We start from the raw sequence: 18,999 nt of genomic DNA, 5'->3' as shown, positions 1-18,999 counted from the left end.
ATCCATTCTTCAGTTGGGGGACATCTATAGTGCTTCCGGCCTCTGGCTATTATACATAAAGCTGCCGTGAACATAGCTGAACAAGTATCTTTGTGGGACGGTGGAGCATCTTTTGGGTCTATGCCGAGGAGTGGTATAGCTGGTCTCGAGGCAGAGCTATTCCCAGTTTTCTGAGAAACCACCACTTGATTTCCAAAGTGGCTGTACCAGTTTGCCCTCCCAACAGCAATGGCGGAGCGTCCTCCTTGCTCCAGATCCTCACCAGCATGCGCTGCCGCTTGAGTTTTTGAGCTTAGCCATTCTGAAGGATGTAAGCCAGAATCTCAGAGTTGTTTTGATTTGCATTTCCCTGATGACTAAGGATGCTGAACATTTCTTTAAGTGCTTCTCACCATTAGATTCCTCTGTCTAGATTTCTGTTCAGACCCATACCCCCTCTTTTTTTTTTTTAAAGATTTATTTATTTATTATATATAAGTACACTGTAGCTGTCTTCAGATACACCAGAAGAGGGCATCGGATCTCTTTACAGATGGTTGTGAGCCACCATGTGGTTGCTGGGAATTGAACTCAGGACCTCTGGAAGAGCAGTCGGGTGCTCTTAACCACTGAGCCATTTCTCCAGCCCCCCCCCCTTTTTTTAAAAAAAAAACACTTTTTTTAATTTATTCACTTTTTATTTGAGTACAACACTGTAGCTGTCTTCAGACACACCAGAAGAGGGCATTGGATCCCATTACAGATGGTTGTGAGCCATCATGCGGTTGCTGGGAATTGAACTCAGGACCTCTGGAAGAGCAGTCAATGCTCTTAAGCCACTGAGCCATCCCTCCAGCCCCCCCATACCCCCTCTTAAACTGGGTTGTTTTGTTTGTTGATGTCTCACTTTTTTTCTTCTTCTTCTTTTTTTCGGAGCTGGGGACAGAACCCAGGGCCTTGCACTTGCTAGGCAAGCGCTCTACCACTGAGCTAAATCCCCAACCCCCTTACCCCAATTTTTAGTCTACCATTTTGTCCTTTTGTCAGTGTCCTTTGCCTTACTTTTCCATTTTGTGAGGATCCATTTATTAATTGTTGATCCGAATGCCTGACATGTTAGTGTTCCGTTCAGGAAGCTGTCTCCTGGGTCAGTGTGTTCAAGGTCACTCCCCACTTTCTCTTCCCTCAGATTTTTTTTTTTTTTTAGGTCTTTGATCCACTTGGACTTGAGTGTTGTGTAGGGTGACAGGTATGGATCTACTTGCATTCTTCTCCATGCTGACATCCAGTTAGACCAGCACTGTTTGTTGAAGATGCTTTCTCCCCCCCCCACCCCCCTTGTATAATTTTGGCTTAACAAAAATCAAGTGTCCACTGGTGAGTGGATTTACTTCTGGTTCTTTGATTCGATTCCACTGACCAACTTGTCGATTCCTATACCAATACCACGCGGTTTTGATTCACTATTGCTCTGTAGTACAGCTTCAGATCAGGGATGGCGATTCCCCCCCCAGACGTGCTTTTATTGTACAGGATTGTTTCAGCTATCCTGAGTTTTTTGTTTTTCCATATGAAGATGAGTGTTGTTCTTTCAAGGTCTGTAAAGAATTGCAGTTTTTGTTTTTGGTTTTTTGAGACAATTTTTTTTTTTCTGTTTAACAGCCCCGGCTGTCCTGGAACTCACTTTGTAGACCAGGCTGTCCTCGAACTCAGAGATCCACCTGCCTCTGCCTCCCAAATGCTGGGATTAAAGGTGTGCCACCATACCCAGCTGGTTTTTTTTTTAACTTTTTGTTGGTTCTTTGTGAGTTTCACATCATGCACCCCAATCCCACGCATCTCCCTGCTCTTCTGTGCCTACCCTTTGCCCTTGCAACCTCCAGCCCAAACGGGGGGGGGGGGGGGCTTGTCAAAGCTGTAATGTGTGAGTATCCCACAGTAGATTCTTTTGTCCACACTTCTTTACTTGGAGATGTTATTGCAGTGAATCACTGGTCTGGTTGGAGGCCTTTGGCTACTGCTACAACATCAGTACTGACTCCCCTGAGAGGGACTCCTCTTAGACACCCTGTCATTGCCCTGTGTCATGGAGATTCTGTAGCTTTATCTGAAGGACCGGCCCCTTCACACGCTCCAGCAGTTCATAGATGGGGTAGATGTTGGGTGGGCCAACGCAAAGCCCTAGAAGTAGGCTCGAGTGGTAGCTGAGCTGGTCAGCCCTCCATCTCTCCTGCACCCACAGCACAAGGTTGAGTTCTCCAGCACTGCCCAGCTAGCTCACCTAATGCCACGGCTGGCAAGGGCAGAGTCAGCTTTCCTGGTCTCATGGTCTCGGTCCTTTCCACCAGAGCCAGCTCAACTGTGGTGTATAGCCAAGGGGCAGGGCTTGCTCTCCCAAATGCTGCAGTCCATGAGGGGCTGCTCTCCTAAATGCTGCAGCCCATGAGGGGCAGGTTGGTTCTCTAGTTCTGATGAGCTTGGGCCTAACTCTCCCGCCTGCCATAGGTGGGGAGGGACAAAGGGTGGCATCTCGCCCTTGCCTATGCTACCACCCACATGGCAGACAAGTGTCAGGGATAGCTCTCCCATGCTTACACCCGCCGGGCTTGCTCACCTGCGACCTCTCCATCTGTATTGCACTGCCCAGGAGAGGTGCAGGGTCTGATCTCCTGAGAGTTGTAGCCAGTAAGGGGCAGGACCTCTCTCATGACTCCAGGGCCAGTTCTCCTGCCTGCTGCTGGTTTTAAGGGGTGAGGCACGGGTGGGAGACACTGCTCCCTCACCCACTGAGTACTTTTTTGTTTTTAAATAACGAAGAATGTGATGAAGTGGACAGATAGATACTGAGTACTTGATGCAGATGGAGCCGATGCTCTCCGGTGGCCCTGAAAAGCCCACTCCGGAGTCTATGGACCTAAAATTATGGCCAGCGGCTGGTGTGTTGTTTATCTCCAGCGCGGTACCTCAAGGCTGGTGGCGTCTGTCCCTAGGTCAGGGCATCGGGGACTTTGGGGCAATTTCTGTTGCTTCCATTAACACCTTCCCTTTGCTTGCAAGACTATGGTCAGAGGACACAGTCCTGTGCATCCGCTCCCTCTCCAGCCTCTAGATGGGAGTGGGTTGCACAGGGAACACAGTTCTTTTGGGAAGAACATTATTGAGAGGTCCAGGATCTGCCCCCACTGAAGTTCTGCTCCTCTGGGACCCAGAGGATAGGCCTGGAGCCAGAGCCACTTGCCCAGGGGCTCACAGGAGCTTCCCAGCAGAGTCGCCCGTGAGCCCGTACATCTGCTCTCGGGAGCCTGCCTGTGTCCTTGCCATCCTGGCCGTGCAGGCTTTTGGTTCCCTCAACCCGACACAGCAGGCACAGGTCTGAAGAGACAGATCCCAGGCAGCTCGGAATCTAGTGTTCTCAGGCCCGCAACAACACGCAGAGGGGGCTCGACCTCCAAGTTTGCTGTGTCACTGTCACTTGCTTCATGAAATAGGCATTAATTCAACCCTCCTGTTGTACATGACGGGAAGCCGAAGGCTAGTTTTACATTTTATTTTTGTCTTAGGTATGTGAACATTTCGACCACAGGCGTACCACGTGTATGCAATGCCCGCAGAGGCCAGAAGAGGGTGGCAGAGTTAAATGGTTATGAGCAGCCATGCGGCTGTTTGGGAATTGAACCAGCGTCCTCTAAAGAAACAGCAAGTACTCTTAGCTATGGCACCGTCTTTCCAGCCTAAAACAGAGATTTAGAGAAAACAGACAAGTCTACATCCGTCAGAAAGTCCGTATCAGGACTCCATGTCTAAGGCTCTTTCTAGAACACCTCAGTGGTTCTGAAAGCACACACATCATTCCCCGACCCACCTCGGGGACCAGGAAGGGCACTCAATATGCTGTCCCTCTCTTCTGCAGGTAGTGGCCATGGTACCTTCCCAAGTGGCGTATTCTTTATTGGTGTTTCCAAGGGCTAGGGTTGTGACAGTCAAGATGGTTCCAGAGGTGGCAGAGGAAAAGCATCTTCCAGCATTAAAAAAAAAAAAAGAGAGAGAGAGAGAGTTCGTGGACAGGTTGCTGTGCCCAGGGGTGTAGTGCAAAGTGCACTTCTCAGCCAAAGACGCTCTTGGCAGGTCCCTCTTTGGGCTTCTCGAAGACTGTCTCGGTGCCCGTGCGGTTGCGGCTGAATATAGATGGGGCAGCTGAGCCAGCTTGCTCTGCAGGCAAGAGATGGAGGAAGTCACACCAGGGACCCGGAACTGGCTCTCTCAGGGGCAAGGCTCCCTCTGCTGTGTCCAGCCCCTCCTAAGCCCAGAAACCCTCCACACTGCTCAACTACTACTGGGGGATGCTTATGTCTCCATCCCGTCCACATGCCCTGGGGTACACTCACCATAGTCCCGCATGACCTGGTACGTCTTAGACTTGATCTCCTGGTTCTTGGACAGACTCCCCCGGGCCCCCTTCAGGTCTTCTTCCTTCACAGGGGGGCGCTTCTTCTTGATGGGGGCTTCAGGAGTGCCAGCCTTGGAAAGTCCAGAGCCGTACAAGTCAAGGCCTTGAGGTGAAGGCCCCTCCAGCATTGGCAGGAGTTCCTTCCTTCCAGGTTACTGAATTAAGCCAATTCAAAGCCCACTCCGCTCCCAACTCCTGTGAGCCCCCTGCCCTCTTAGTCTGACTTGGACATCTGACCTTGCCCCACAGACAGGAAGGGAGCTCCTGGGGGTGGTGGCCGCTGCATCCTCGCACTAGCCTGTTTGTCAGGCCGAGTTCAGGACTGGACACAAGGGGTGGACAGGAAAAGGCTGAACTTCAAGACTGAGCAACCCTAGGGAATCTTGTGAATTCTAAGACCCGTTCACAAAGGTGGCAAAGTCCCATACAGACTGCTGCCCACCCACCAAAAACACTGATATTTTCCATTACTATGTTAGGAAAGGGAATGAGGTAGACAGCCATAGAGAAGGGAGCAAGGACGACCTGGCTGCTCTTGTCCCAGGAGAGCTGGGACAGCCAGAGTTAGTGCCTACCCTGCCCTCCCAGCCAGCCCTGGCGCCTGCAAGGCTGAGGCCTTATTCCCTCTTAAGCCCTGCAGGCAGGTGCAAAGATTCCCTCCCTCAGCCTGGGCTGAGCTCCCAGGGAAACACGAGCCTGCAGAGACACACCCTCTCAGGGAGATAGCTGTGATCTAATAGGTACAGTCAGTGTCCTTCCTCCTGATTATAAATGAACACACATCTGGACACGCTAAGGCATCCAAGTCAGCTCCCTCACAACATACAAAGGCGCACAGTTCTATATAAGCACTCCCTGACCCCAAACCTTCACAAGAAGCCTGGAATCAATAAGGCCACTCACCAGAGCCTGGTGGGACCCAAGGTGTTCTCTGAGGCCAGCCTGTGAGGGCCACAGTGCCTCTTGTTTAGGCTCAGCTTTTACTTCAGAGTGCATACTACTGAGCAGTGTCCAGCCTTGCCCTCCCAACTTCCTTGGCACCAGATGGGCCCCACTGGGCCTTCTTACCTCGGACATGGTAGATGCCAAGCAAGCTCTCTTTTGGTAACTCTCTGGCAGCAGGCAGTAGCCACAGGCAAAGATCTGTGTGGAGCCCAGCCCTTGGGAACTTATATAGCCTGCCTGTGCGTCCTGGGTAGTCACTCCCCTCCTTTGGAAGCTCTCAGATGATTCAGATCCACGCAGGGACTAGCTGGAGTTTATTCTTGGACATGATGGGCAGCCACCCTGGGGAGAGCAGATGGACAGGGGGTATCCCGTATCTCGGGACAGCTGCTCCCTTGCAAGTGGGAGGTGCTGGCACTGTCGTCCACAGACTGCGTTTATGAATGCGAACCCTGGAAGGTGTGGGACAGTCTGGGCAGGCCGACTGCAAGGACCCATCCCAGCGGCAGGGGCGGGAGGAGGAATCTGCGGAAGGGGAGGGCCCTGAACGAGGGTGGATGCTCTTGTTTATCTTTCTCTTGTACTCCTGGATTCCACTGGAAATATTTTCCATCCCCGCACACCAGCAGGGCAGAGGCTTCCTTTCTGTTGCTTAGAAGCATTTCCTCATGGCAAGCACAGCTGACTCGGAGTGAGTAGCCAGGAAGGCTGGGACCCCGTAGAGCTGCTATATCACAGTTTTGCTGATGCCCTGGCCTTCTAGCCAGCTCCGGGGCAAGTTTAGTAAAGGGACAAAGCAAGGTAGGGTATGGGCCCAGGAGGAGACCATAATGCTGGTGAAGGTTTACAGAGGGTTTCTGCCTATCATGGAAACCGGGAAGCTGGCTGGCAGGACTTTAGAGAAGGGTGAACACCATTTCAAAGCTGTGGTAAAAAGTACACAGCTCCCGTGGAAAATCGTTCAGCACCCCCATTAGCCTCATCTCTGCACAAGGAAATCACCAGGGGCAATGCAGGGCCCCTGAGCCTGAGGTGGGCTGTGGTGGATGTGGGAGGTTTGTCTTCTTTAGACAAACCTCCGCTCCCTCCAGTCTACAGTGGACATTCTTTTTATCCCTAAGGAACCAGGCAGATGGAATTCAACCAGGCACTAACAGTTGTCCTAAATGTCATCCCATAGCTGTTGTGCCTCCAACTCCACCCATTCTTTGTTCTGGTCCTGGTTCCTAGCTCAGTGTGGGCACCATCAGGTCTGTAAAGCATAGGGTTGAGCATTCCCATGATTCCGAGGAAAGGCCAGGCCAGGCCTTGTGATGCGTGCCCACAGCTGACTCCGGCTAGTCCTGGTCTCCAGGACAAGGATGAGGGATGTTCAGCTCTACACTCCAGGAGGGAGACTGTGTTAGGCTCATCAGGGATGATGGCTAGACTATGCTGCTTTCTTTCCTTGCAGACTTTGAGCCCACAGCAGCCAAGAGCCATGGGAAGGTTTATAAACCCGTTGAGCTATTTTAATTCCGCAGGGCACACAACCAAGGATCACGAAAGCACTCGTTTCTTTTTTCTTCTTTAAGGTAATAGGACTCCATGAAAATGTACTGCAAACCAGCTTGCAGTGGAAGTATACCATCTTCTCTTTCACCTAAGAAATGTGTTTCTGTGACTCGTGACACCATGCTTAGACAGCCTCGACAGGCAGCTGAACTGGGGTGCCTTCTTCACATAGGTCTGACTTCTAAGTAAGCTCTGTGAAAAGAAAAATTGAGAACTAAACCAGGACCCAGCCAACCAACCAATCCACTCACCTACTCAGAACTCAGGGTGTTCAAAGCAAGGCTGAGCACATGGCCCTCACTGTGAACGCGTCTCTCATCGAAAGCTGTGTGAATCTTCAATTCAAAGCTAGCTCACTTCGGGGGTGGTCGCACACATCTTTAATCTCAGCCACTTGGGAGGCAGAGGCAAGAGGATCTTTGAGTTTGAGCCCAGCCTGATCCACAGAGCTAGGTCCACGACAGCCAGGACTATACAGTAAGACTGTCTTAAAAACAAAACAAAACAAAACAAAACTAAAACCCAAACAAAAGACTGGCTTACATCCTGTAAGGTTTGCTGCCTGGTGGGAGGGATGGTCTGGGTCTGCCCCTTCCAGGTCTTGGGGCACCTTTCAGATAGACATCTTGAGCTGTAGTCAGCAGGCCTATACTGCCAAAGAGAGGTTATAACTTGTTTGCCCCGAGCAAAGAGGCAGGAGAGGTGGCACAAACCCATGACTCCTTGGTGCTAGGAAGTTCACAATTTATAGTTTGAGGCAGGAAGGTACTCCCAGCATGCTCCAGGGCTGAGGGGCCAGAGAGCCTCACCTCACACATCTTCCGGAACACTGCCACACAGGGTCATACCATTTATCTTTGCCTTTCCCAAACCCCGACCAAAGCCAGAAAGAAATAAAAGAGTAACCACCATCTCTCTGAGTTAGGTGTCAGCTCTCTCTCACTGGTTTATTTGTTAGTTACAAAAACTTCACTCATCACCTTGGCTTGCAAGCTTCCAGCAAGAGCAGCTTGGCCAAGGCACCTATTTGGACAAAACAGATTGACAGCGTACCACAGCTAAGTCAGCATTCCATTTTTCCCCCTCGCTCGGTGTTGCCTGCTGTCAGCCAGTAAAGGGTCCCACCTCATAAGGCAGCTTGGAACAAGTGATGGGGACACTCGTTCCAGGGAGGGAGGACAGCTCTGGAAGAAGCCTTCTACATCCATTCCAGTGAGACAGTGCACCACGGTAACAGAAAGGCCTTGTTGGCCACCGAGGCTCTCCTGAGGGACGCCGGGTTGCGAGAGTATGTGTGCTTATGCCGCATGAGTGCACGTACACATCCACACAGGATGGGGGAAGGACACACACACCAAACCTGTACACAGACAGGCTCAGTATCAAATACCTGCTGGACTTCCTTTCCTTCTAGGCCAGCCCAGGAGCTGTGGCCCGGAGACTGTAGCCCTTAGTGGAAATCAGGGTGCAGAGGGAACCTGCATTCACTTGCTTCCTGTCCTCCAGGCGCTGTGCTTGGGAGCTGGGAGGACCTTACGGATCACCTCTGTGAGGCTGTCACCTTGGAGTTTCCCCCACCTCTGTGCCTGGCTTGGAAGTTTCGGGAGCTGGAGTCTGAAAACGAGGTTTCCCCTGAGCTCCAGAAGGACGGCAGGGGCGTGTGCTGTACAGGCCAACTAAAGCACAATGGGGCAGGAAGGGTATGTGAGGAGGGTGTCAGTGATGGCCAGGGGCTGACCATCTCACCAGGACCTGAGTTGCACCCTTCCACACGGCTCAGTGGAAGTCACTAGAGAAGGGGTGAGAATGGTCAGGGCTGCAGGATGGGAAGGAAACAGGAACAACGCAGAACCTGGCTGAACCACTTCCCAGGTCACGGCCTCTGCCTGACTGGAATGGGAAGCCTCCTACAGCAGACTCACTCCCCTCAGTGGTCCTTTCAAGTGTCCCATTTGTGCTTGTCTCACCGAAGGCTTCAGCCATATCACTGCCAGTGCGTCAAGTGGTGGGGTGTTCTTGTGCCCCTTACCACTGTGTCTGCCTGCAGCTCTGACAGGCCACCAGACAGCCCCGCCCTGCTGTTCTCATAGCAGGGTCAATGCCAAGGCCAGCAGGACCACAGGTAAAGCACAGCCACGCTGAGGAGCGGGAAGGCCAGCCAAGAGGAGGGACCGTTAGAAACGCCTCATACCACCTACGCAGTAAAACATGGCTCTTCCGCTGTCTGCTCTGCTGCGGTCACCTCATCACTTTGGAGGGTGTGATGACAGGCTTTTCCCGACAAGCACAGCTGAGCAATCAAGCAGGTGACAGCTGGTGACAGACACCAAGGGCAAAGGTTGGCTCTGTAAGCTGCTGTACTGGATGCTGAGGCCAGGGCTACTCTAACGCTTGTGATTTAAGAGACTCTGAGAGAGGCAGGAAGCCAGCGGGAGGAGGCCTGGTGGCCTTGAGTCCTCTGGACACAAATGTCTAACTATTGGGCTCCCTCCCTAACCGAGTTTGACCAATGCCTCTAACATGTCCGCCTGGCCTGGCAGGGCTCTGTCTGTCCTCACAGTGGCGCACACAGATCTACTTGAACAGCTGCCTCCTGTGGAGGTTCTGACCTTAACAGAGTATGGCTCTGTGGCCGCAGATAAGCACTATCTAGCTACCCTCCCATCAGGACCATGTACCTCAGCAACCATGTTCCCTAACAGTATCCCTGGCTGAAAAACCTCCTTGTCTTGACCCGCCTCCCACCGGCTCCCACCCCATGAAAGGCAAACAAACCCATGTGTTTGGGGATTAAAAAGAGTTTTAAATACAATAGTATGAAAATATAACTTAAAAATATAAAAGTCAGACAGCATAGGGAAGACTTAAAAATCTGTTTGCCCGTTAGACCCATAGGTACTTTGTAGGAAACTAACACGTACTCAAAAAACAGTAACACTGTTGCAGCCTGTGAGACAGGCTTCAGAAGGAAAGAGTTACAAAAGCCGGTTTTTGAGTTAAGAAACCATTCCTGTTCCAACCTGGGTCAACCAGCGACTGTTAACCCCAAGCACGTCGCGTGTCCACAAGGCCTGCAGCCTCGGCAGGAGAACCCACCACAGTTCTGTGTGTGCTCTGTTTTCTTCCACCATGCCACCCGGTCAGACATAGGACAGGGGGTCTCACGACCCCCCAAAGGGACGACAACGAACGAACAAAGCTCTTCGCTTGCATATTTGGTCAGTGTTTGTAGTGCAACTGAGCGGGAACTCCAGCTGCCCACAGCCCCTCAGGCACCGGTCCTCTTCCCTCTTCTCAGTCACAGTAGTCTGGGGCGGGCGGAGAGCAGGCAGAGACAGCAGGAGGAGTGGAGGTAGAAGAGGAAGGCAGAGGGGAGGGAAGCAGTGTTGCTGCAGGGCTGGGCCCCAGGACTGTCACCCGCAGCGTGGAAATGCGTCATACGGGCAGCCCGAAGCGATGTTTCTTCTTCACAGGTCTCCGGAGGTCCTCCTCGGCGTCAGACTCCTCCATCTCGTCGTCAGCCGAGATCAGGATCTGATGTGGTCAAGAGGCAAGGTCTGAGACGCCGGTGTTTCTGTGTAGTGCTTGTCCTCCTCGGAGCCCAGCCCCTCTGGGAGGCCTCACGTCTCCCACATCCTCGGGAGAGGGCGGAGGGAGGCCCCTCATAGTGAGCTGTGCTGGCCTGCTGAAGCTAGCATTAGAGGGACCACCCCTAATCTGCCACCCCCACCCCATCAATGCCTCCAGCTGCCTTCCAGACAGACCCAAAGCTGATCAGAGCCAACCAGGCGCAGGGAATCTCAGGGTCCTGGACCTGCCTTACACACTCAGTCTCTTTCAAAAGGGACTGGAATCATCCCAGGGACCACACGGGCAGTGCGGTTTCAGAGGGGCTCTCTTGAGTCACCTCTGCCATTTCTGAAGATACAGAGGGAAGCAGCTGAGACACTGAGGACAAACTTGCTCACTCCTGCCACAGCTGCTGGCCTTAGACCTCTGAGTACCACGGGAAGATCAGAGGCCTGCACGCAGGTTTAAGGGCCCTAAGCCCAGCCGTGCAGGGAATGTGCACTCCTACTCCAGGGTGGGACAAACAGCCTCACTACCCTCCCTGAGGACCAAATCACTTGATGGTTCACGGCTCCCTGCTCTGGCCAATGAGAATTTCACGTTAGTATCAGAGGGCAGGCTGTGGTTGCGAATGCTGATAAGCTGTTGTTTCTGCCTTATGGCCATCTGTCATTTGCCAAATGTGATCCAATTACTATGACGTAATAAACCCCTATAGCCAGAATACACACTTGGGGTCAATACAGGCCTGCCTTCTAATCTGTTCATCACTTAAAACTCCCTCCAGCCTGCCCAGGGTTCTCCAGGGCACTGTGAACCATTTGTGCATTTGCGTTCCCCATCCTCACACCTCAGGGTGGCAGCCATCTCAGTCACTTTGGTGGGGAGGAGTCAAAGTTCACTGTATAGCCCTTTCTGGAATGTGCTATGTAGACCAGGCTGACTCTGAACTCACAGACATCTGAGTGTCTTTACTTTCCAAGTGCAGAATTAAAGCCATGAACCACAAGCTGGGCTAACCCCAGCATTGGCAGCACAACGCTTAGCACTGTGGGAGTTACCTCAGGCCTCTGCTGCAGCCCAGCTGGGACACACACCCCTGCCCCACGCTGTCTGTGTTCATGCGTGCTGCTCCCTTATGTTCAGGCCCTTGAATTTAGGCACCAGCAGGTAAAGGGAGACGAGGTTTAACTAGTCCTATATTTTAGAGGTTTCTCCCTTGACTGTTAGTGAAGAACAGGGCTCCAAGAACAAGGTGGCTTTCATCTCACCTGGCTGTCTCCACTGCCACAGGGACGGGCTGTGGCAAATCTACAAGCTACATCCCTTTGGCCTGAGAGGACACATGTGACAGCAGACACTGGGCTCAAGCTAATGTGGCTCTGAGCAACCTGGGCAACGCTTCAGCCCAGCCTCTTCTGTCCCTCTGACTGGTATTGTGAACCAGCATTCAGGTACAACCTTAAGAGCAGAGACCCCCAGAGCCCAAGGTATGATGGCCAAGCCCTTGGGGAGAGTCAGGAGGCTCCTACCTCAGACTCAGACTCCTCATGGGATGCCGCCCGTCGGTAGCGAACCTTGCTCCCGTTCCTTGAGTCCTGGTTGGCTCCTCTTTCTTCGAGTTTAGCTTTCGTCTTCCCCTTTCTCATGAGGAAATTGTCCACTACCCAGAACATGAAAGCCTGCGGGAAGAAGGTGTAGGTTACTGTGGAGAAACCAGGACAAAGCAAAGCAGGGGGCTCCAACCCACCCCTTCACGGAGAAAAGAGAAGCCCCACTCAGCCCCCACCATCTCTCAGAACATTCAGGAGAGACTGCTATTTTCTTTCATTTACTATGCTTCTACAGTCAAGAGAACAGAGAACAGCCCGGTAATTCTTGCAGTAGTCACTTAAGGGTTTTGTTGTGTTAAATAATGACAGCCCAGGGCCACACCCTTCCTCACAGCACCTCAGAGGCAGAGACAGATCGGTCTCTCTGAGTTCCAAGGCAGCACAGTCTACTTTAGTGAGTTCTAGAACAGCCAAGACCCTGACTCTAAAAGCAAAAGAACGAACAAACCAGGCAGTCTGTTTTGGGCCTGGAATCTAGGTCTCTAGCTGCCCGTTTGGAGCCTCATGGGTCTTTCATAGGTGGCCACACTCTGGGAGCCCCCGATTCCCTTAGCACTCTACATCACGGGGTCTTCACAGAGGACACTGCGCTCCCGAGTTTCTCTGAGGTGTATACTCAACACTAAATGTCTGGAGAACACTCGAAACGTCCCTGATCTAGAAGTTACTATCACACACAGGCTGGGACCTCTCAATGAAGTGGCCTATCAGGGAAGGCGAGTCATGGTTCCTAGGATCCCTTACCCGAAATAGGGCCCTAGAATGGGTGCTGGGTCTCTGAGGAAGGACCCCCATCACGCTCAAGACTGGTTATGGGATGGAAGGTAACAACTGGCTACACAGATGGGAAGGACTGCCTGAGGCTGTAAGGGTGACTTTTGTGCCACACTTAGAGCTTTGAGCAGGACCCTGGGCGGCAGGGCACAAGCTGGGGTAGGTAAGACAGTCAACGAGGCACTGACATTGACAAAGAAGGGGACTATGAGCATGACGATGGCCAGCTTCAGGTCAGGGTTCTCAATTGGATTCAGCAGGGCCACCTGCAGAGAGAAACAGACAGTGAGGAGACCACAGGGCCGCAGGCAGGAGACTCAGACACTCCCCGAGAGCCACGGAAACAAACGGCCCTTACACTCATGGCTGCACAGACCCTAGACACTCACGGCTGCACAGATCTGACTGTGAGGGACCAGCTGGAGCCAGTCTGGGCCCTTAGCTCTTAGCACCTCCCCCTTGTTGTGGATCTGAGGACTGAGTCAGATGCAAGTGGGACCCACACCCTGTAGGGAACCTGAAGCCCAGAGAGCAGCAGCGTGTGTGTGTGTGTGTGTGTGTGTGTGTGTGTGTGTGTGTGTGTGTGTGTGTGTGTGTGTGTGTGCCTCAGGGGACTGGGGGGCAGAAATGCAGTGGGTGATCGTAGAGACAGGGGCAATGCAGCCCTAGGCCACTCACTTTCCAGCAGACATGTTGCACGGCCAGGGGCACAGCAGCTCTGAATATACTGGCTTGTTTTCTCTCACAAGGTGAGAATCGGCCACAGACAAAACCAAAGCCAGAATCTGAGCAACTTGCCCTAGAAGGCTCCTTGGCTGTTTTATATGGGAACGAGCTGTTTCGGTTGTGCTAGGGGCAGAGGGCAGAGGGCAGAGGGCAGAGGGTGGGGCTGGTAAAGCCATGGGCTTACCCAGGGAGGTGGGAAAAGACCTCAAAACTGCATCAGCTGAACCAGCTCAGACACGTGTTTGAAGGACATTTGCCAGCGTAGACACATCCACAGTTACCAAGTCTGCACACTACTCAGACCAAGCAGCACGCCAGACGGGGCTGTATTTCCATTAAGTTTACATATCCCAAGGCTTAATGTAGGGAAGACATGTATTTACATGAAGTGGGTGGACACCAAGTACAAGAATGGCAAACTAAGGCTTTTATAAATACTGCTACACCAGACCAGATCCAGGCCTCGCTCATGGAGCTAAAACAAAAACAAGCAGACCAGGGGCCGGCCGGCCAGGGCTGTGGATGACATGGGATGCCGTTTTCTTGGCTTAGAAGAGAGCAGAAGCAGGGATGGACGCAAACCTTTTTCCACTGGAGTATGAGAAGGACGATGAAGACCACGGACTTTTCAAAGATCATGATCACGATGTAAAGGGCACACTGCCCGACCCAGGCCCCACACTGTAGAGGGTCTCCTGCAGGGACAGGAAGGCGCTTAGCCACATACGCCAGGATCCGAGTAGGACAATCCCATCCTCACCCCCTTTGCCCCTAGCTGGATCCCGGAACCCCAGTTCTAAGGTTCTTCATGAGCCCTAAGCTCTACAAATCACCTCATTTCTAAAAGAGGCGGCTCCCTGCATAAAGTCAGAATTCCTAATTTAGACAAACCAGAATGTTCTTCTTTTAAAAAAAATATTCTAGGCTGGAGTTGAGAGGAACTAAACTTAGTAGGAGCTCACGCTGGCTCTGTGTCCACTGGCAGCAGAAGCTGGGTTAAGCACGAAAGCTATTATTATCTGCAGTTGGTTTTCCCAGTGACTGTGCTAACCCCCGCATTCTCTGTCCACGATGGGACTGACACTGTGCCTATGAATGCAGTAATCAGCTTCTTTGTCCACTTCCCTCCTTTCGGCCACCCACTTCCTACGCCGGCCGTTCCCCAGCATCCCTGCCGTTCTCAGCCCTGAGTACATCAGTCTGACCTAGAGAAACTCAGATTCCACCAAATTCATGCAAAAGAACCCCAAGTTAATGCTTTCTAGGGTTTTTTCATAGCATTAAACAAAAAAAAATTTTTTTTTGGTGGGGGGAGCAACCTAATTAATTTTGGGGAACCACACAACACCTTGGCTAGGACAAAGAGAGAAGCCTTCAAGACTAGGGGTAGCAGAGACAGACTGAGGCCAGCAACTACGACACAGGGGTGAGTCTGTCAGTGGGTATGGTTAAGAAATGACTCGGAGAGTGGTGGTGGGGGGCTCCAAGAGACCAAAATGGGGAACATCTGGCCCTGCAGTGCCTCAGAATGCTTCAGAAAGGGACTCAATGAAGGGGGGGGGGGCAGCCTCTCCAGAGAATGATTGAACGACATGCAGAATCTTAGCACAGGCCTCAGAGCGGGAGAGCCGGCAACAACCTGCCCTCCACCCACCAGAACAGCAACAAAGTAACATTTCAGGGAGGCCGTGAGAAGAGAATCTGGTCTGGAGAGAAAGCTCCAGGCTGTGTCTGGGCCTGCAGGCTGAGCCCGGCTGAGGCAGGTGAATGCCTCTCACAGCGGCCATGGGGCCAGCAGAACACGTGTGTCTTTTTCTGGATATCGGCAGGGAGCATGCGGCAACACGCTACTGCCTGACCTAAGGCTTCCTTCCCAGCTGCTCCCGCTTCTGGGGCAGGGTACCTGAGCCTCAGAGAGCACTCGGAAGTGCCGCTCTTCCTGGCAAGGCTGCCAGCAGGAGTTAGTTACACAACTTTCGGTAAACCACCTGCCCTTACTGAGAAAAGTTCACTTGAACAGGAGAGGAAACTATTTGCTTAGGCTCTCAGGTAAGGCCAGGGATGCCCCGCAGGAGGTGCCACCGGGAAGGGTCTGAGAAGGACTGGTGCATCTGGGAGAAGGCAGAAGGGACACCATTTGTTCACTGTTATAAGAACATTCACTAGCTCAGTGTTCATTCACTCCATTTTCCCAGAAGCTGTGAGAAACGACTTTCCTCTTCTTTCTTAGTTTGTCTGTACAGTGGGGCTGCCACTGCCTTTTGTGTTTTGATACTAAAATAAAAAGGTTGAAAACCACCCAGAGAGACAAAAGCAGCCGTGTCCAGTCGATACACCCACACACCCTTGCTCGCCTCCTGTGTACCCAGGCCACAGGTCACTGCAGCTGGACGGAGTAACACGTGACAGTTTGTTTGATCATTTCTGGTTCCCTTGAGTTTTTTTCAAATGCTCCCTGAAATCCTGTCTTCAGGACAAATGTGGCCAACAAGCATGCCGGTGTGAACTGTTTTCTGTTGTAGTGGGCAACCTCAGGGATGCTGGTGAACTGTTCTCTCGGGCTGTTACAGGAATCAGGGCCGAAAGGAAGGGACACGAGTGGGCTGAGAAGCTTCTGGAAGGGGGGCACTTAGGTGGGCGGGCAGGGAAGTCTATGATGTACCGTGCCACCGAGTACTGTCTTGTCTGCGGGTACAATAAGCTTGGTCGTCAGACTACAGATACTCAAACACTGTTCACCCTCAACTAAACAACTGTGCTTATGTTCGAGGCCCATGACTTCTCCTAGGAACCCAACGTGCTGTCTAGAGAGCAAACCCCGTCGCCTTCACTTGCCTCAGAGCTGTGGGGCCGACCTGGTGTTCCTGTCTCAACTGGACAGGAAAGTTCACAGGTGTAGAAGTCAGAATGGTCCTGCAAAGATGTCCACACCCCAGTCCTGGACCCCATGACATGTGCTGCGACCTAGCCAAGGGCAGCTCTGGCTGTTAATGGAATTGAGGTTGCTATTCGGACTTCAAATGAAGTATCTGGAGTGTCCAGATGCACTCTGGGTAATCAAGGGCCACTTCAAGGTAGAAGGTCAGAGCGGTATATCATGAGAAGAACTTGGCTGCTGGCTTTGAAGACAGAGGGAGAGAATCATAAGCCAGGGACTCGGACAGAACTAGAGGCTGGACAGGGCAACAGAACCACCATCCCTATCGCCACCAGAAAGAGACAACCCTGGTGTTGCCTTCATGTTAGTCCAACGGAAGTGCATGGACTTCTGAAGGAAGCACAGATAAGTCAGTCTGGGTTATCTGGGCCACTAAGCCTATGCTGGTTTCTTGCAGCAGCAGAGAACACTAAGCAACTACGATGCCACAGGCAATGGGGAGACAGTCCAGGGAGCGAGGACTTGGGTGGCCCTGGACAAAGGGACGTTTTCTCTGAAGACACTTGAGGACTCTGGTTCCCAACAGCAGTGACGGGATTATGGGGCTGGGCCAAGAGGACAGAGCTCACACAGAGCCGCTGCCATGTTCCCTTCTCTCCATCCTTGGGGAGGCAGACAAGACTGGCTTCAGAACCGGTGGTATATGGGACGAGACCTGACCCTGTCCTCAGTCAGCAGTTGACCGTGGGAACTCTGTATCATCACTGGTCAGCTACTGGGGATCTGGACAGCAGAAGTGCAGGTGAGCAGTGCTGGTGGAGGTAGAGTTTTAGGTCTCCTGGTGTAGAGGACACAGAGCCGCAAACATGTCCTGACGGGGTAATTGCTTAACTCCTAGTTGCCCTTGAGAATGATGTCACACTGGCTCACATGTGTTGGGCCATTTCTGGCCTGCAAGCTGAGAACGCTATGGCGGGGGCACTTCAGAAGCCTTCCCTCGAGTCCTGAGGCACATGCTACGTTGGGCACTATCTTAAGTCACTGACTCATTGGCATCAAGTAACAGGCTAAGAAAAGCCCTCCCCTGAACTCATCTTCCCTCACTGAAGACAAACAATTACTTAAGATGTCTAGAAATACCCAAGGCGCTCCACAGCCAGCTCCACCAATCTCGTGCCCTTTTAAACTGTCAGTCCCTCAGGTCTTCAACCACCTAGAAGTGAGTCAGTCTCTGGGTGCAGAGCCATTAGTCGTCTGCTTGGTGTGGAAGGGATGTGGAGCCCGATTCTACCACTTGTCCCGGCGCCCTCTTGTGGTGAAGTTCTACTAGCACTGCTCTGGGCCCAAGAGTAGCTCCTCACTAGAAGCTCCACACATCCTCAAGCTTAGAGCCAATATGAAAGCAGCTTCTTATTCAGGCTGTGACATGGGGGTCTTACAAGGTAGGCTAGCACCCACAAGCTGCAGGTCCGAAGCCTTATATCTGAGTCGGGGTAAACCTCACATCTGAGAAACTGGGGCACCCAGATGCTAGGGGGGAGAGAAGCCTACAGCTAGAAGGAGGCGAGGCAACTTGGCCTCGGAAGGGATGCACACATTAGCCCTTGACATGTGGGCACTACGCTGTCACAGAGCAACCTAGTGACAGGAGAAACACAGGTGTGTAGCATAAAGAGGGACAGGTTTTCGCCTCACTGTGGACAGCTTCCCAAACAAGAGCTGCTCCCATCTGTCTAATGCGGTGGGCAGTGACATGGACTCTTTGGGGAGCTCGGCAGAACGAGGTGGCCTTGCAGCCCCGCATGTGGGACCAACAAGTGCCTCTGGGAGAAGGGCCATCTCTCGGCTTCTGCCAATCCTTCCCTCCGAAATGAACGTCTTGGCGGTGAAGCACTTCCCCCCTGACCCTAGGGAACCGAATCTCAAGCCCTAAGTGAACTCCTTTATGTTCAACAGCTCCAAATCATCCAGATTTCAGAGCTGCACAGGGCGAGAAGAACCCAGCAGGCCCTACCCAGTGTCCACAGGCATTACCATATTCTCCAAAACGCAGGGACTCCCACTGCTGCCACTCCACCAACACACCGACGGCACGTACGCCCACATAAATGAGGAGCATGCCTACAGTGGCGTCCAGAAGGAAGTTGATGAGGTACCTGGAAGAGAGGCCACACCAGCACGGTCAGGAGACAAAAGCCACTACGCTGGGGCCTCACTGTGGCTCTTACCAGGGTCCCAAATGAAGGCTATCAGACCCAGTCTTTGCTCGGCTTTACTGAGGGAGAGGAGAACCCCGACATGACATGTACTTATTTATGCAAGAGACTACAGGATGGTGGCTTCCATTTCCAGGACTCTGAAGAGATGCTAATATTAAAGACACGAAGAACAGGGAAGAGGACAAAGACACTTTATAAACTTCAAGTCTATGTGCCAAGGCCAAGATTCAACGGAAGACAGCTCGTCTGGAAGTACCTAAGGAAAGCGAGGAAAACAAACCCCGGTGGACAGCA

The 18,999-nt window shown here is 52.3% G+C and overlaps 2 protein-coding genes and 1 long non-coding RNA gene across 7 annotated transcripts in view; 1 reads left to right on the top strand and 2 right to left on the bottom strand.

Annotated features, from left to right (window-relative positions):
* Nucleotides 1-3,510: 3,510 nt before the first annotated feature.
* Nucleotides 3,511-5,764, bottom strand: Mustn1 (musculoskeletal, embryonic nuclear protein 1). The gene is made up of 3 exons (NM_181368.4): nt 5,495-5,764; nt 4,365-4,497; nt 3,511-4,188 (listed from the first exon to the last, which is right to left on the bottom strand). Exons 1-3 carry the CDS (start codon nt 5,501-5,503, stop codon nt 4,082-4,084), a joined length of 249 nt encoding a protein of 82 aa, NP_852033.1. The 5' UTR covers nt 5,504-5,764; the 3' UTR covers nt 3,511-4,081.
* A 201-nt stretch (nt 5,765-5,965) lies between these two features.
* LOC134482447 (uncharacterized) lies at nt 5,966-7,132 on the top strand. The gene is made up of 2 exons (XR_010058556.1): nt 5,966-6,062; nt 6,946-7,132. It is a non-coding gene; the product is annotated as an uncharacterized LOC134482447 (long non-coding RNA).
* Nucleotides 7,133-7,846: 714 nt separating this feature from the next.
* Nucleotides 7,847-18,999, bottom strand: part of Stimate (STIM activating enhancer) — a 57,485-nt gene continuing 46,332 nt past the window's right edge. For 3 of the 5 annotated variants that reach the window (XM_039094618.2, XM_063275491.1, XM_063275490.1), the window contains 5 exons: nt 18,521-18,642; nt 14,191-14,303; nt 13,071-13,148; nt 12,028-12,177; nt 7,847-10,459 (listed from right to left, as the gene is read on the bottom strand). In XM_039094618.2, coding sequence (XP_038950546.1) covers nt 10,361-10,459; nt 12,028-12,177; nt 13,071-13,148; nt 14,191-14,303; nt 18,521-18,642 — 562 coding nt within the window. In that variant the 3' untranslated portion in view covers nt 7,847-10,360. The remainder of the gene's footprint in view (nt 10,460-12,027; nt 12,178-13,070; nt 13,149-14,190; nt 14,304-18,520; nt 18,643-18,999) is intronic. The other 2 variants (NM_198774.2, XM_063275492.1) reach the window with 2 other exon arrangements.

Source organism: Rattus norvegicus, chromosome 16, assembly GCF_036323735.1.
Source record: "Rattus norvegicus strain BN/NHsdMcwi chromosome 16, GRCr8, whole genome shotgun sequence".
Classification (NCBI taxonomy): Eukaryota; Metazoa; Chordata; class Mammalia; order Rodentia; family Muridae; genus Rattus; species Rattus norvegicus.
The sequence above is the reverse complement of the archived record's forward strand: the minus strand, read 5'-3'. Positions and strand labels throughout refer to the sequence as shown.

Bases quoted from the DNA above. Each gene is read 5' to 3' on its own strand.
- Mustn1 (NM_181368.4), bottom strand. The intron at 4,189-4,364 runs GTGAGTGTACCC...TCTTGCCTGCAG, and splicing joins CCAGGTCATGCGGGACTATG to AGCAAGCTGGCTCAGCTGCC.